Source organism: Lathyrus oleraceus, chromosome 6 (assembly GCF_024323335.1).
Source record: "Lathyrus oleraceus cultivar Zhongwan6 chromosome 6, CAAS_Psat_ZW6_1.0, whole genome shotgun sequence".
Lineage (NCBI taxonomy): Eukaryota > Viridiplantae > Streptophyta > Magnoliopsida > Fabales > Fabaceae > Lathyrus > Lathyrus oleraceus.
This window is the reverse complement of record NC_066584.1, coordinates 45,742,353-45,760,527: the sequence shown is the minus strand read 5'-3', so window position 1 is coordinate 45,760,527 and position 18,175 is coordinate 45,742,353. Positions and strand designations below refer to the sequence as shown.

The following is an 18,175-nucleotide window of genomic DNA, read 5'->3' as shown; positions in this document are numbered from 1 at the left end:
CTTTAAGTAGTTTGAATTTACTGAATGATTTTTCAACTTCCATCATCATGTCGTTTCTCATTACCCATAAGAATCCTGTAAGCTAGGTCATTGATTCATGTTGGACGACATAGTCTATTTTTTATTAAATGGAGGGAAAACGCCCAAAAGATAAGAATTACAAGGGTATTAACTGAGGAACAAAAATCCCCAACAAATCACTCTCTAACAAGTGATTAATAAAATTTGGGCATAAATCAAAATTACACATAACAATCAGGAGATTAACTTCACTTCTCGCTAAAGCATCCACACATAAGTTAACTTCTCGATACACATGGCCGATTCTAATTTCCCAATTATGAATAAAATAAGATTTGATTTTGGTGATTAAATTTCTTCCCATGATATTACTTGCCTTATTGGTATTAACGTCATTCTCCACTTATTGAGAATCAACATTTTTATCAGTAACTTTAAATCACAATCTTGTCGCAAGTTATAAGCCTTCATAAACTCCCCAAAGCTTCGCTATATAGACATTACAAACACCAGTTTTCTTTGCAAATCCTCATACCCAGTCTCCCTTATTGCCTCTAATTATTCATCTATAACTCGCATTTCGTTTGTTGTCTCTAGCTCCACCGGTATTCAGCTTTACCCATCCCACCAGAGGTGTTTCACACTTTATTAGTTTTAGAATTCTTTGGTGGCTCATAATGATACTAGTTGCATTTCTCGCATTCTTATAATCCTGGACCAACTCGTTTATATGTGTCATCGTACTTGGAGGTCGAATAAAATTTTCATCATGGATCTCTTTGTTATGCCAACTCTAAATAATATGGCAAAAAGTGGCCCAAAACACCTTCCATTCACCATTAGTATTCCAACCCAGATTATTATTCATATTAATATTTATCCAATGGTTCATGTCACCTGCAAAGACAATGATCTCATGTTAGTATGTACAACAGATAACCAAAGGGTCATTACAAGGGGGCAATCTATAAGAATGTGAATCATATCTTATTCAACATTACCACAATACTTGCACATCGCACTCCCAAGGCCCTTACGATTCGTTTTCCAATTCGTTAATAATCATAACAACCAAATAAAGCATCGAATCCTTTTAGTAGTTTGAATTCTCCAAATGCTTTTCGAGCTTCCATCATCATGTTGCTTCTTATTACCCACAAGAATCCTGTAAGTTAGGTCATATGTTCATGTTTGACGACTTAATCTACTTCTTTTGTTAAATGGAGGACAAATACCCAAAAGAGAAGAATTACAATGGTATTAACCGAGGAACAGAGATCCCCAACAAATCACCATCTAACAAGTGATAAATAAAAGTTGGGCATGAATCAAAATTACACATAATAACTGGGAGATTAACTCTACTTATCGCTAAAACATCTGCATATAAGTTAACTTCTCGATACACCTGGTTGATTCTAATTTCCCAATCTTGAAGAAAATAGGATGTGATTTTGGTGATCATATTTCTTCCCATGATATTACTTGACTTATTGAAATTAATGTCATTTGCCGCTTATTGAGAATCAACATTTATATTAATAGCTCTAAATGACAATCTTGTTGGAAGTTATTAGCCTTTATAAACTCCCTAAAGCCATTCTATATAGACACCACAAACACCATTTTTCTTCGCAAACCCTCATAGCCACTCCCCCCTCATTGCCTCTAATTATTCCTCCACAAACCGTATTTCCTTTGTTGTCTCTAGCTCCACCGGTATTCAACTTTAACCATCCCATCAAAGGTGCTTCTCACTTTATTAATTTCAGAATTCTTTGGTGGTTCATAATGATATTAGTTAAAAATATCTCATTTTTATAATCATGGATCAACTTGTTTATATGTGTCATTGGACATAGAGGTCGAGTGAATTTTTTATGTTGGATCTCTTTGTTATGCTAACTCCAAAGACCATGGTAAGAAGTGGCCCAAAATTCCTTTAAATCCCCATTAGTATTCCAACCCAGATTATTATTCATATTAATATTTATCCAATGGTTCAGGTCACCTGCAAAGAAAATCGATCTCATGTTAGTCTGCATAACAGATAACTAGAGGGACATTGCATGGGGGAAGTATATGAGAACATGGAACATATCTTCTTCAACATCACCGTAATACTTGAATATTGCACTCCCAAGGCCCATACTATTTTTTTTTTCTGATTCGTTAATAATCCATCATAACATAACAATCAAATAAAGCATTGAATTCTTTCAGTAGTTTGAATTTATCGAATGATTTTTTAACTTCCATCATCATGTTGTTTCTCATTACTAACCAGAATCCTGCAAATGTTCCCCCATTGAGAAGTTGTTGCAATTATCACCAATGGTCATTCTCACATATGGCTTTACATCCATACAAGAATGAACAATGCTTGCCATTTTATTTAATATATCATCAGAGAACTACTAATTTAACATGTCATAGTTCTGCTCATCTTTATCGGTCAAAAGGTATGTAACTTGTTTATTTTATTCCATGTAAAAGTATAAGGTATAGTATCATCATTAAATACAACATATTCAATCATAATTAATATAATAAGTAATATAATGTATCTTTTTACCATTGCAACAAAGTATGACTAAATATGTATAAGTGGTTTAAATATGATATAACAATGAAAAAATAGATTGCATAAAAAAGATCTTTGAAGATGTTTTAAAGAATCATTAATCTTTAATGATAATTATTAATATTATCATGTGTTTTTATTACGTGTCTAAATTATTTCCCGTTTTACTTTCGTTTTAGTGTAAGGCGAGCTAAGCATTTAAGCTGTACTCTTTAATGTGTCGGTTCCACTTTAGTTGTGATTTTTTTTTTGTAGATATGAATATTAATATAAACTTTTATATTTTTAAATTTAAAATATGCATCAACGGTAGACTAGTTCCATTCCGTTCTACCTTTTTTTTTAGAATAAACTTGTATTTTAAACAAAAACTCTTAATCATGTCCCATTCCGTTCTAATTTTTTTTTAGAATAGACTTGTAAATACTCTTAACTATGTCCGTTTCACCACTCTAATTTTTATGATTTTTTTTGAAATCTTGCTATCGATACGTATTTTTATTAAAAGTTGTGTTTTTTTTTTTGTTAAATCAAAGTTTTTACAAAGAAAAATAACCCTCACGTTTTCCAAAGAAAAATCCTATGGTTGCTCTGCTCGTACCCTGGCATGGTAAGTGGTAACCGAAAAATACATACTAGTATATCCTACACAAAAACAAAAAAGAACAAATCCCAAGCAGACAAAAAAATTAGAAATGGACTCGTGGTCATAATCATAAACATCGACTGATCAAATCCAACTGTATTTCAGTTTTTCAGTACAATCCCAGTCTGAAACGTATTTTACCAAACTGTCAAAAATTAAAAAAACCAAAAATCCATCCTACCCTATTATACTGTGTTATTTTTCTAAATAAAATACTACATAAAAAATGAACTTGTGTCCTAAACTCAAATCAAAAATTAAAATAATAGTGTAAATATAAAATAAAATACTAATAATATAGAATAGTGAGAAGAAAGAAAACAGAGCAGAGACATAAAAAGTTAAAGGGGAAGCTTGAGTCTCACACTCAATCCATTCTACTATTTCACTCCGTTCTGTTTCTTTCTCAACTGCCACCTTCTTCTTCAATTCACTCTTTCATCTCCGTTCTCTCGCATTCACACCCTTCACTATTTTCAGTTACGGTAATAAATATTTATTGTTATTTTTTCTTTTGCATTTTAATTTCATTGCACGCTTCGATTCGTTCTTCTCACTCGTTACCCTATCTTCTGTTAACGATCCGTTTTTCTTTGATCTGTTATTTTTGTTCGCGTTCGTTTCTTCCTCAAGATCTGAATTCTGTCCGCGTTTGTGATGTTTCACTGTGTTGGATCGGTTTCGGTTGAAATTGTTGCGAATTGAGACGTGGCGGTGTTGGAGGTAGTGTAAGGAGGGAGGAGTTCTGCGGCATTTGCGTTCCATGCAATGAGGTAGTTTCCTTTTTTGATTGTGATTCGTTTTGATTTTGATTTTGATTGTGTGATTGATGTGAGATTACTTGCGTGCATTTTGATGATTAGTAAAGTGATTTTTGGACTGTAGATTTTTAATGTGTACTTTGTTCAGCTATTGAGTAAATTGATCTAGTAAAACTGATTTTTGTTAAGAATGAGTTGAATGTCAAATGAATTTGTTTTGCTGATTAGAAAGTTGATTTTGGACTGAAGATTTTCAGTGTGTATTTTGTTTAGCTATTGAATAAATTGATTTAGTAAAACTGATTTTAGTTAAAAATGAGTTGAATGTTACTAAATGAGTTTATTTTGCTGATTAGAAAGTCGATTTTGGACTGTAAATTTTTTAGTGTGTATTTTGTTCAACTATTGAGTAAATTGATTTAGTAAAACTGATTTTAGTTAAAAATTAGTTGGTTGTGAAATTAGTTTATTTTGCTGATTAGAAAGTCAATTTTGGACTGTAAATTTTTTAGTGTATTTTGTTGAGCTATTGAATAAATCGATTTGGGAATTTCTCATTGCACCCCATATATTACTTAGGTACTACGTGAAAATTCAAAAATGCCCTTCTAATTCCGGAAATGCATCTCCGGACGCACCTCATGCACACACTATTTATTCATTTTTGAACCACACCTCAATTCTATGTATAAATTTAGTTCGGAAATGTATTTTCGGAAAGTCTCCGGAAATGCATTTTCGGAACCTACTGATTGTCTTTCTAGAAACAGGAGTGTGTCGCAACCGTGTATCTTAGTAGGCTTCCTATGTATTCTTCCATTTACGGTCACAAATTACTAAGGATTGTAGTGTGTCTATATACCCTTGAAACCATTGAGGAAAGATCACCAATTGTGGCAAAGATTCAAGATTAAAAAACTTCAGATTAAACTTGGGGATTTGGTTGTCATGGTCCACCGACAATTCCAACTTTTTGAAACACGAATCATTTAAACTCTCATAGAAAAAAATACTAAAAAATTTGAGACTAGGAAGTTGTGTTCCATGAAATACATACTCAAAGTTGACACAATGGTTGACAGATAAAAATTCAAGTAAATTCAATTTTGAAGTTTCTTTATCTAAAAATTGAGATTGTTGTGATGCAATAACAACTTTCTTAAGTCCGACTAAGTGTGTATGGGGTGCAAGGATGTACAACACACTACAACCCTTGGTAATTTGTGACTGTAAATGGGGAAGAATACATAGAAGAATGCATAGGAAGCCTACTACGATCCACGGTTGCAAGACATCCCTGTGTTTGGAAAGCCAATCAGTAGGTTCCGGAAATGCATTTCCGAACTAAATTTATACATAGAATTGTGGTGTGGTTCAAAAATGAATGAATTGTGTGTGCATGGGGTGTGTCCGGAGATGCATTTCTGGAATTAGAGGGACATTTTTGGATTTTCTCGTGGTGCCTAAGTAATATATAGGGTACATTAAAAAATTCCCATCGATTTAGTAAAACTCATTTTAGTTAAAAATGAGTTGAATGTAAAATGAGTTTATTTTGCCGATTAGAAAGTCAATTTTGGACATTTTATTCAGTTCTTGAATAAATTGATTTTGTAAAACAGATTTTAGTTAAAAAAGGGTTGAATAATGAGTTGAATGTAAAATGAGTTTCTGTTTGGACATGTTCATGTAAGTAAGAGTGAGTAGAAGAATCCTATTTTGAGTAGAAAAATGAATTCCAACCAACATGATATAAACAAGTCAAAATTAATTTTATGTGTTTAGAATCGCATCTGGCTCTCCCTACCGTGAAACCAAACCCACATGCAAGTTTGGCTTTGCGGATCTTAAAATTTGATATTGTGAAATTGATTCTAGTTATTAGTGAGTTAAATATAAAATGATTTATGTGAAGTTTGGAGACATTCAGGTAAAAGTAAGTTGAACAGTAAATTTTGAGGTTAAAAAATACTTTTGGAGGCATTAGTGTAAATGTTGCAGTTGATAAAAATTGATTTGGTATAGTAAGTAGGCGACTCTCTAATATGAATGTTTTAACGCAGTGGTTTTTCATGGAAATGTGTCTTGTGATGTAATGTAGCATAAGAAACAAAGTCCTTCTCATATGTGTGTTTTCTATTTTCAGCATTTTTTGTTGGATGTCAATTTAGGATGGACTTTTTATGCTGAAATTTTAGAATGTTTAAATTTACAGGAGTTCTACAAGGAGGATAAACTAGCTTATTGGTGCAAATGTCAAAGTCTCCCTCTCCTGATCAACAGAGATCCATTTATTCTGATTCTCAGCTCATGTCAGTAACTTTGTTTATGCATACTCATCAGGAATTTATTTTCTTATAATATACTAGAAAATATATCATAGTTATGGAGACTAAACTTTTTACTAACTGAAACTAGTTTATGATCTGTTTAGAATTTAATGTTATACTAATGACTTATGGCTGGTTAGGACTCGTCTGAGATTTACATCACATCTTTCACTTGCAAATGTGAAATATAATCAAAATACTAACAAGTGGCAGTTAAATACCCAATTCTATACAGGGAATTCAATGAGGAAACAGGAATGGACGATGCCGAATCTACAATGGGATCAGTTGCTAATTTTTTGGAGCAACTGCATGCCAACATGTCTTCACCACTTGAGAAAGAACTTATTACAGCACAATTACTAGGTGTTGCCAGGAGAAGGAAGGATGCTAGAGCACTTATCGGTTCTCATGCCCAAGCAATGCCGTTGTTCATAAGCATTCTCAGAAATGGAACCCCTCTTGCAAAATTTAATGTAGCTTCCACTCTGAGTTTCCTGTGCAAAGATGAAGACTTGAGGTTAAAAGTACTTCTTGGGGGTTGTATCCCACCATTACTGGCAGTTTTAATATATGAATCCACTGATGCTAGAAAGGCAGCAGCTGAAGCAATATATGAAGTTTCCTCTGGTGGTCTTTCAGATGATCATGTTGGTATGAAAATTTTTGTTACAGAAGGTGTAGTTCCAACCTTATGGAATCAACTACATCCACAGAACAAGGAAGACAAAGTTGTGGAGGGTTTTATTACTGGAGCATTAAGAAATCTATGTGGGGACAAAGATGTTTATTGGAAAGCAACATTAGAAGCTGGAGGTGTGGATATCATTGGGGGTCTCTTGTCTTCAGATAATTCTGTTTCTCAGTCAAATGCAGCTTCCCTGTTGGCACGTTTAATGCTGGCTTTCAGTGATAGCATCCCCAAAGTAATAGACTCTGGAGCAGTCAAAGCTTTACTTCGACTTATTGGTCAGGAAAATGATATTTCTGTACGAGCCAGTGCTGCCGATGCCCTAGAGGCCCTTTCTTCAAAGTCTACCATGGCTAAAAAAGCTATTGTTAATGCAGACGGGGTTCCAATCCTTATTGGAGCTATTGTTGCTCCTTCTACAGAGTGTATGCGAGGCGATGGTGGCCGGGCCTTGCAAGAGCATGCAACTCGAGCTTTAGCTAACATCTACGGGGGCATGTCTTCTTTAATACTATATCTTGGAGAGCTTTCCCATTCTCCCCACCTTGCTGCACCAGTTGGTGATATAATTGGTGCTCTTGCTTATACACTCATGGTCTTTGTGGAAAACCGTGACGTTGATGAGGAACATTTTGATGCAACTCAGGTAGAGGACAATCTAGTAACTCTCTTAAAGACTAGAGACAACAAGCTGATTCAAGAACGTGTCCTTGAGGCCATGGCCAGCCTTTATGGAAATGAATATCTCTCAAAGTGGCTCGTTCAAGCAGATTCAAAAAAGGTTCTCATTGGACTTATAACTATGGCTGCTCCTGATGTGCAAGGTAATCTGATACTTTCATTGACAAGCTTGTGTTGTGAAAGGATTGGAATATGGGAGGCCATTAAAAAACGAGAAGGCATCCAATTGCTGATATCATTGGTGGGATTATCCAGTGAGCAGCATCAAGAGTACTCAGTTCAATTGTTAGCGATCTTAACTCAGCAGGTTGATGACAGCAAATGGGCAATCACTGCTGCTGGAGGTATTCCACCATTGGTACAGTTGTTGGAGACTGGATCACAAAAAGCAAGAGAGGAAGCGGCTAATGTTCTTTGGAGTTTGTGCTGCCACAGTGAAGATATCCGTGCCTGTGTTGAAAGTGCTGGAGCTGTACCAGCATTTTTGTGGCTTCTCAAGAGTGGTGGACCAAAAGGACAAGAAGCTTCTGCCAAGGCACTCACAAAGCTTGTCCGAGTAGCTGATTCTGCCACTATTAACCAGCTATTAGCATTGCTCCTTGGGGATTCTACAAGCTCAAAGGCCCATATAGTTCGGGTTTTAGGTCATGTGCTTTCTATTGCTTCACAGAAGGATCTCCTTCAAAAGGGATCTGCAGCTTATAAAGGACTGAGATCTCTTGTTCAAGTTCTCAATTCATCAAATGTGGAAACCCAAGAATATGCAGCTTCAGTCCTTGCTGATTTATTCATCACAAGACAAGACATTTGTGATAGTCTTGCAACGGATGAGATTGTGCTTCCTTGCTTGAAGCTTTTGAGTAGCAAAACTCAAGGTGTTGCCACTCAGTCTGCTCGAGCCTTATGTGCTCTGTCTCGTCCAACCAAGAGCAAAGCTGCAAATATGATGTCTTATATTGTAGAAGGTGATGTTGAGCCGCTAATCAAATTAGCTAAAACATCCTCTGTTGATGCTGCTGAAACTGCTGTTGCTGCATTAGCGAATCTTCTTTTTGATCCTTTTATTGCCGCTGAAGCCCTTGCTGAAGATGTTGTTTCAGCTTTAACAAGAGTTCTGGCAGAAGGAACCTCGGAAGGTAAACAAAATGCATCACGTGCACTTCATGAATTACTGAAGCAGTTTCCAGTAGGTGACATTCTCAAGGGGAATGCTCAATGCCGTTTCACTGTGCTTGCACTTGTTGATTCATTAAGAGCTGTGGATATGGATGGAACTGATGCTGCAGATACTTTAGGAGCAATTGCACTGCTAGTCAGGACTAAACAAGGTGTCAACTTCACTTACCCTCTATGGTTAGCTCTGACTGAAATACCATCAAGCTTAGAACTTCTTGTCTCCTGTTTGGCTGAGGGGCCTCCCCCTGTGCAAGACAAGGCAATTGAAATTCTGTCTAGGCTTTGTGGGGATCAACCAGCCGTTCTTGGTGATTTCTTGTTTGCCAGTTCTAGATCCATTGTTTCGTTGGCTGATAGAATAATAAACTCCTCCAGTTCAGAAGTAAAAGTTGGTGGAGCTTCCATACTAATTTGTGCTGCAAAGGAGAAGAAAGAGATTTCAATGGATTCCCTTGACTCTTCTGGTTATTTAAAACCACTCATATATTCTTTAGTTGATATGGTAAAGCAGAGTTGTAGCTGTTCTTCATTAGATATTGAAGTATTCACCCCTAAAGGTTTTATGGAGAGAAATGCATTTCAAGAAGTTGATGTGTTTGATATTCTTGATCCTGCTGTAGTCTTGGGAGGTACTGTTGCCCTGTGGTTGCTCTCAATTATTGTTTCTTCTCATTTGAAGAGCAAGCACACAGTTATGGAAGCTGGTGGAATTGAAGCTCTATGTAACAAACTTGCAAGACATACTTCAAACCCACAGGTAATTTTTGTTCATTTAACTGATCTTTATTAGACATTGACAAATTAGTGTTAAGCCAGCTACAGAATACAGGTTGGGCTTTGTGAATAAAATCCAGGACAAGTCTTGCCAGACCTGAATCTATAATATATGTACTAATTTAATTATTTATTAGTACGAATCAATTTTTTAAATTTAAATATCCCATATCTCAATTTTTACATGCTTGCTTTCCTAAAGTCTCTGTTGTTATTTTAAATAGATTTTGAGTTTATTTCCCTTTTGATCTTTGATAAGGCCCTCTTATTTCTGTTAAAGCTTAGCCTGGGCATGATTTCTGAAGAATGAGTCTGAATGATTAGTGAAAAGTGAGAAGACACAAGACTATACTAATGTGCATCTTTTTTTGCCTCCAAATACTAGATTATGTTCATTTGGTTGATGATTTGTGTTGGTGATTTACATGTCTGGATTCCACATTTATTTTAGTCTTGTTCAAGTATGCTAAAAAAATTAGTTGCTTTTTCAAGTAAATTTCATCTCTCCCCTATTGACAGGCAGAATATGAGGATACTGAAGGAATATGGATCAGTACGTTGTTCTTGGCAATTTTATTTAAAGATACAAACATCATTATATCACCTGCAACAATGAACATTATACCTTCTATCGCTCTTTTGCTAAGATCCGAAGAAGTAATTGATAAATATTTCGCTGCCCAGGCCATGGCTAGTCTTGTTTGTAATGGTAATAGGGGGATAAATCTTGTCATTGCAAATTCTGGTGCTGTTGCTGGATTGATAACTAGTATTGGGCATATTGAGTCAGATATGCCAAATCTTGTGGCTTTATCAGAAGAATTTTCTTTGGTGCGAAACCCTGATCAAGTTGTTTTGGATACCCTTTTTGAAATTGAAGATGTAAGATTGGGATCTACTGCACGAAAGTCTATACCCCTCTTAGTGGACCTCTTAAAACCAATACCAGAAAGACCTAATGCTCCACCGGTTGCTGTTAGGCTCTTGATATCCATTGCAGATGGAAGTGATACAAATAAATCACTTCTGGCAGAAGCCGGAGCTCTGGAGGCCTTGAACAAATACCTGTCCTTGAGCCCTCAAGACTCAACTGAGACTGCTATTTCAGAGTTACTGAGAATTTTGTTTTGTAACTCTGACCTCATTAATCATGAAGCATCAACAAGTTCATTGAAACAACTCATAGCTGTTTTGCGTCTTGGATCAAGAAATGCTAGATATAGTGCAGCAAGAGCACTTCATGAACTCTTTGATGCCGACTCTATCAGAGATTCGGAATTAGCTAAACAGGCCATTCAGCCATTGGCTGACATGCTTAACACAACATCAGGGAGTGAGCAAGAAGCTGCTCTCATGGCCTTGATCAAGTTAACATCAGGAGATATGTCAAAAGCATATGTTTTTACTGATGTGGAAGGGAATCCACTTGAAAGTTTATGCAAAGTGTTGTCTTCTGCTTCTTCTTTGGAACTGAAGAGCCATGCTGCACATCTCTGCTATATTCTTTTTGCTAATAGTAAGATCAGAGTAAACCCAGTTGCCTCAGAATGCCTAGAACCCCTTATATTACTAATGCAGTCTGGTTCTGAGACAGCAATAGAATATGGGGTTTGTGCTTTTGATAGATTATTGGAAGATGAACAGCAAGTAGAGCTTGCAGCAGCCTATAATGTTGTGGATCTCCTTGTCAGCTTGATTTCTGGTGCAAACTACCAGCTTATTGAGGCCACTATATCTGCTCTAATTAAATTGGCTAAAGACAGGACTCCTAGCAAACATGACATGGTCAAAGCTGGCATTATTGATAATTGTCTCAAGCTATTTCAATCAGCACCTAGCTTGTTATGTTCGACAATAGCTGAGCTTTTTCTCATTTTAACTAACAGTACTGCAATTGCTAGAAGTTCAGATGCTGCAGAAATTGTAGAACCCCTTTTCAATGTTTTGCTCCGTCGGGATTTCAATTTATGGGGACAGCATAGTGCCTTACAAGCACTTGTAAATATATTGGAGAAACCACAAAGTCTTGCATCCTTAAAGCTTACTCCTAGCCAAGTCATTGAGCCCTTAATTTCATTTTTGGAATCCCCATCCCAAGCTATTCAGCAGCTTGGCACTGAACTGTTATCTCATCTTCTTGCACAAGAACACTTTCAGCAAGATATTACAACAAAGAATGCAGTTGTGCCCCTTGTACGGCTTGCAGGAATTGGAATTTTAAATTTACAGCAAACAGCAATAAAAGCATTGGAAAAAATTTCCAAGAGCTGGCCAAAAGTTGTTGCTGACGCGAAAGGTATTTTTGAGCTTTCAAAAGTTATTGTTCAAGATGATCCTCAGCCATCACAAGCACTCTGGGAATCAACTGCTTTAGTTCTCTCAAATGTATTAAGTTCCAATGCTGAATACTATTTTAAAGTTTCTGTAGTGGTTCTTGTAAAACTCTTGCACTCAACACTTGAGAGTACAATTAGCATAGCGCTAAATGCTTTAATAGTTTATGAAAGAAACTGTGCTTCAAGTGCTGAAGAGATGATGGAAGCAGGAGCTATGGATGCTCTGTTGCACCTTATAAGATCCCATCAGTGTGAAGAATCATCTGGTAGATTACTCGAAACGTTATTTAATAATGTGAGAGTACGGGAAATGAAGGTATCTAAGTATGCTATAGCGCCTTTATCCCAATATCTGTTAGATCCACAAACCAGATCACAGTCTGGCAAGCTTCTTGTTGCTTTAGCTCTGGGAAATCTTTCGCAACATGAACGACATGCTAGAGCTGGTGACTCTGTATCTGCATGTCGTGCATTGATAAGCTTACTAGAAGATCAGCCAACTGAAGAAATGACGATGGTGGCTATATGCGCATTACAAAACTTTGTCATGAACAGCAGGACCAATAGACGTGCTGTTGCAGAAGCTGGGGGCATACTGGTGATTCAGGAATTGCTACTGTTTCCAAATACAGAAGTTGCCGGACAAGCTGCTCTATTGATCAAATTTTTGTTTTCTACCCACACATTACAGGAATATGTGTCAAATGAGTTGATCAGATCTTTGACAGGTACATTATTATTGTCCCTATTGACAGCAACCACTACATTATACTTATGCTCTCTTTGGGCAACTGCTTTTGGCATGTGTTCATGCTGTAAAAGTAACATTGCCTATTCTTTAAAGTTCATTCATGTTCTAGTCTTTAGTCAATAAAGTATATATAAATTCATTTAATTACACACCTATTCATGTATTTATAGTCCTTGGCAGGTTAGCAGATTACCTTTTGCATTTTTTATCCTTTCTTGCATATTGATATTAATGTACTATTTTACCCTGAAATTTCTTGAAGGGCCTTGATTTTTCACTGTTGTGTATACTTGCAGCGAGTCCTATTGTCCCGTTTTCATATACTAGTTAATGTTCAAAGAAAGGAATACACTGGAAAAGTAGTGACAAAGTTGTATTTGGAAGGCTGCTCTATTTTTCTGTTTGTTCCAATATGAGTAGATTTTCAGAACTAGAACCATTGTTTTATTCAACCTTCTGGAACCATAAAAACAACATTATTTTGGTCTTTTGAACATATTTGGATATCATGTTCAAATAAGTTGATTTCCTTCCTGTTATATTATCTTTCCTAGTGTAAAATATAAGTCTACATTATATGTGTTGTTATTTCTGGTTTCATTTTAGAAAAAAATTGAGAATGTCAGATCCGCAGCACGACAGCTAGTGAAATAGTTTATTTTTTTTTATCATATCAATTTTAAATTCTCATTACTTTTCAAGAAAAATAAATCTTCACATATAGATTTTGGTATGTTGTTGGATTTTATTTAAATTTAAATTTATTAAAAAAATGTGTTTCATTGTATTTTTGCTTTATTATGCAGCTGCACTCGAAAGAGAGCTGTGGTCGACTGCCACAATCAATGAGGAGGTTTTGAAAACACTGCATGTGATATTCATTAACTTTCCTAAGCTCCACATATCTGAAGCAGCGACCCTTTGCATCCCTCATTTGGTGGGGGCACTTAAATCTGGTGGTGAAGTGGCTCAAGACTCTGTGCTTGACACATTTTTCTTGCTAAAACAATCATGGTCGACCATGCCATTAGATATAGCAAAATCTCAAGCCATGATTGCCGCCGAAGCCATTCCCATATTGCAAATGCTCATGAAAACCTGCCCACCAAGTTTCCATGAGAGGGCAGATACTCTTCTGCATTGCTTACCAGGCTGTTTGACTGTGACCATTAAACGTGGAAACAACCTCAAGCAAACTATGGGAAGCACTAATGCATTTTGCCAGTTGACAATAGGCAATGGCCCTCCAAAACAAACCAAGGTACTCCCATGAATAACTGAAAAATTCTGCAGAAGCACCAGTGATTTATCTTTTGTATTTGGTTTTTTCTTGCCTTATAACACATGTGAGAGAATATGTTTACTTAGTCTACATCTGTGCAGAATTCTTTTTCTTTTTCTGTTAATAGCTATCACAAGCTGATTGATTATTTGGTTTAGTTAGTCAAAGAAAACCCTAGAGAAGAAAAGAGTTATGATTGCCGATATTCGATCTATTCAGGATATGTATGAGGGGTCTCGAATAGTGTGAGGACATAGGGTGGAGAGTTAGATGATTTTCCCATGACAATAGGATTGCACCAAGGTTAAACTAAGCTTTTACCTTTTTACCTTAGTTTTGGATTTACTTACATAACACATTCAAGAGCTAGCACAAAGATGTATGTTTTTTTTTAGATGATATAGTCTTACTTGGAGAGTTGATGGAGGATTTACATAAGATGTTGGAGACGAGTCTTAGAAATGTATGAATTTCTCCGAAGCAGAAGTAAGACAAAGTATATGAAATGTAAATTTAGCAAAAGGAGAATCGTTTCTAACTTAGAGGTAAAAGTTGGAGATCATATCATACCACGAGTTACGCGGTTTAAATATTTGGGATCCTTAGTACTCCCTCCGTCTCAAAATAAAAGTCTTTTAAGGTTGTTACACACAAAAGAAAAGTAATGAACGAGGAATAACTTTAACAATTTTACAAATCTGCCTCTTATTACTATTGGTTACTTATACGTTGTCATATATGCATAATGGGATTTAATGACTTGAACGTAGTGTAAACAAAATTAATTAGGGGTAAAGTTGGTAAAAATTAACTAATGTTGCTTTGAAAATGTAAAGCAACACATATTTTAGGATAAATTTCTTTGTCTAAAGAGACACTTATTTTGAGACGGAGAGAGTACATAGGAGGAGGTGTAAACTATCAATTCAAGCTCGGTGGTTTAAATGGAGGAGGACCTTATGTGTTTCATATGACGCTAAAGTACCGCTCAAACGGATGGAAATTTTTTATCTGATAATTGTAAGACCGACAATGTTGGGCGGTAATAACCAACACGAAAATAAACGAAGTGTAGAAGAGATGAAGATGTTGCGTTGAATGTGTGATAAGACTAGGCGAGAGATACGATTAGGAATGACAATATTAGAGAAAGTGTTGGGGGTAGCACTTATAGTAGAAAAGATGGTGGAAAATAGGTTAAGGTGGTTTAAACATGTAGAGAGAAGACATATGAATTCTATAGTAAGGAGAGTAGGTAAGATGAAGAGTAATCAAATAATTAGAGGTTCCTCAAGAGGAAGAGGAAGACTTAGAAAAACTACGTACTATAAGAGAAACTATTTAAAAGATCTCAAAATTAACGAGTTGAATAGAAACATGATTTTTAGTAGAACATTGTGGCGTAACTGCTACCTCTCAACTATAAATTCAATATCAAATTCACATTATATAATGGTCTGCAATTTTCAGTTTCTCTATGAATTCAATATCAAATTCAAACATGATACTGGGTGCCCTCTGTCCTCTTATCCACATGAGAGTTTAGAGAAACTCTCCAACTTTCTCTAGCTGGGTTATGATAGACCCGAGACACATGCTGCAACAAAAATTAAATTGGTTCTTTTATCTCTGATTCTGTTCGCATCTAATATCCATTTCCTCTTGGTCTTGTTGATTCATAGACTCGTAATTGGCAACCTAACAAACTGCAGAATTTATTTTTTCCGTTGTCCAGTCTTATTTATGAATTGATTTATCTGCTGTCTCCAGTGAGGATTATATTTTATCATACACAAGGTTACAAATACCATTATTTGTTTTTGCATCTGGTAGGTCGTGAACCATAGTACTTCTCCGGAATGGAAAGAAGGATTCACATGGGCATTTGATGTACCTCCCAAGGGCCAAAAGCTCCATATCGTATGCAAAAGCAAGAATACTTTTGGAAAGGTAATTAGATATTCATTCCCTGAGTGATTATTCATTCTCTATTCGACTAGTTTTCTGTATGGCAACCAGTGAGTGCTTACCGATTCCTTTTCTGAAAGGACGAATTACTACTTCATTTCTTTGTTTGGAGAATACTTAGACCATTTATTTGGTGAAAACATTTTCTATTTTCATTTTCTAAAATGTACACAATCATCCACGAGCACGTTCTTGTTAGCATATAAAACAAACATAAGTTTTAAGAAATAAAAATAGAAGTTTTCAGAGTAAACTCCGAATATATTGTTGATTACTAAGAAGATCTTTGCTTATTTTTTTCAAAAATTGCCTTTGATATTGTGTTTACTTAGTAGTCTGTGTTTGTTTGAGAATGTAAAAATTGAGGTGGTGGAAAATGAAATGTGCTTCATCTTGGTTGATAACAAGTTTTTACTAGGCTCATTTTTCATCTTTGCACTTGCTAAACCAAGCCAAACTCTAAATCTATGGTAATTACTGATTGGGAGTTTTGTACTTTTTATCCAGACAAGTCTTGGAAGAGTCACCATCCAAATTGATAAGGTTGTGACAGAAGGGGTTTATAGTGGATTGTTCAGTCTCAATCATGACAACAACAAAGATGGTTCTTCCCGAACACTTGAAATTGAGATTATATGGTCCAACAGAATTTCTAACGATGACATTTGAAAGGGGATTGGTGTGCTATTTCTTGTAATTATCAATATTTTGGAAGATTCAATTTTGTAGTCTGGCAGATGAAGTTTCATTTTAAGTGTAAATTAAATTATAAATGTCTTGGGAAAAGGGTGTGTGGCAAAGGAGGTTCCCACGTTAAAGGTGGTTAGAATTGTACAGGTCATTCATAGGAATCAGAAAACTTGAATCATAGGAAGAAAAGCTTTTTATTTTTTATTTATGTTTTCTTTTTCATTGGCTTTTGATGTAAAGTGGCCTTGTTTTCCATTTCCATTTCACATAAGATGGATAAATAAACTGCCAATGTCATTTTCCATTTCTATCCCCCCCGCAAATAATGGCAAGTAAATTGATGCATGATATCCTAGCAGTCAATACTCTAATTAAAAAGGAATACACATGCAGATAATGGAATTTTAAAACAAATACTACCGATTGCAACATTTTGTGAATTATATGTAATGCAATATCATTAATTATAGGTTTAAATAGTTACGTTAGTGGATTTTTGAATTTGATTTCATTTTTGTTGTTAGAATCCCTATATTTCATTTTTTTTATTGAGGTAGTCTTGACATTAGAAATCTATTCAAAAATATTTTTTTATAAAAATAACCCAATTTTTTAAGGAAATTCTCAAAATACCCCTGATTTTTTTTTCCTCAAACTATCCCACTTTTAGGAGGAGGCGTCAATTGGATTGGCTACATGCCCTAGCCAATCCAATTGGCGTCCATGTGTAATTTTACAAAGGAGGCGCCAATTGGATTGACACCTCAGTGTAAAATGTAACTTTTTTTGTTATAAATAGATGTGTTGTGTGAGTCATTGTTCCACATCTCAATTAATCATTTGACAATCATGTTTGGTGTTAGTCGCCGATACGGAAAGGTGATTTATGCGAGAGACAAACCTCAGATGCTGATATTATTCTGGAACATCACTACGTTGGAGCAATTGAAGAGGGAACTGGTTAGATGGGAAAATACCATAAGGGATTGGTTGGGTGCGGATGAAGACTAATAAGGATGCTAGGGAAATGGTGTTCGGTCGAGATGACATCAATTTGATTGTTGTAATCAGTTAGAAATATTTCAGTTTTCAGTTAACTTATTTTGTACTGATGTTTGTTGTGAACCTCGTTATAACAAAAACTTTATGATATATAATGATTGAAGGTTATAGAAATACAATGTTACAAAAAGCTTATGACCCAGATGATGCTCCTCGATTGAGACAATTGTTCTTGTTGTGTCTGGTTGACGACAGATACTACATAATCTTATCATTTTATCTGGCGAATCCATTTCTGTCCTGATACGTGTGCTGTTTGACCTTCCTTTTTTCTTTCTACGCATCTCGTCGTTGTACCAAACTATATCACCTTCATATGGAGGCCAGTATTCCTCCATTGATAGTACATAGAAGCTTTTATTATATACATTCATGACGGTGACGACCTTGTACACATCGGATAAATGGCTGTAAGCGTCTTG

The 18,175-nt window shown here is 35.6% G+C and overlaps 1 protein-coding gene across 1 annotated transcript; it reads left to right on the top strand.

Annotated features, from left to right (window-relative positions):
* The first annotated feature begins 3,554 nt into the window (after window positions 1-3,554).
* LOC127098058 (protein CELLULOSE SYNTHASE INTERACTIVE 3) lies at window positions 3,555-17,039 on the top strand. Its single transcript, XM_051036558.1, has 8 exons — window positions 3,555-3,736; window positions 3,885-4,024; window positions 6,228-6,324; window positions 6,578-9,647; window positions 10,184-12,728; window positions 13,558-14,012; window positions 15,867-15,983; window positions 16,509-17,039. Exons 3-8 carry the CDS (start codon window positions 6,266-6,268, stop codon window positions 16,668-16,670), a joined length of 6,408 nt encoding a protein of 2,135 aa, XP_050892515.1. The 5' UTR covers window positions 3,555-3,736; window positions 3,885-4,024; window positions 6,228-6,265; the 3' UTR covers window positions 16,671-17,039.
* Window positions 17,040-18,175: the final 1,136 nt, after the last annotated feature.

What these genes read in the sequence shown, in the direction of transcription:
- LOC127098058 (XM_051036558.1), top strand. Translation starts at nt 6,266, where the DNA reads ATGTCAAAGTCTCCCTCTCCTGATCAACAGAGATCCATTTATTCTGAT. An exon ending in GACATACTTCAAACCCACAG is followed by an intron (nt 9,648 to 10,183) that starts GTAATTTTTGTT and finishes CCCTATTGACAG; the next exon opens with GCAGAATATGAGGATACTGA. An exon ending in GCAAGAATACTTTTGGAAAG is followed by an intron (nt 15,984 to 16,508) that starts GTAATTAGATAT and finishes CTTTTTATCCAG; the next exon opens with ACAAGTCTTGGAAGAGTCAC.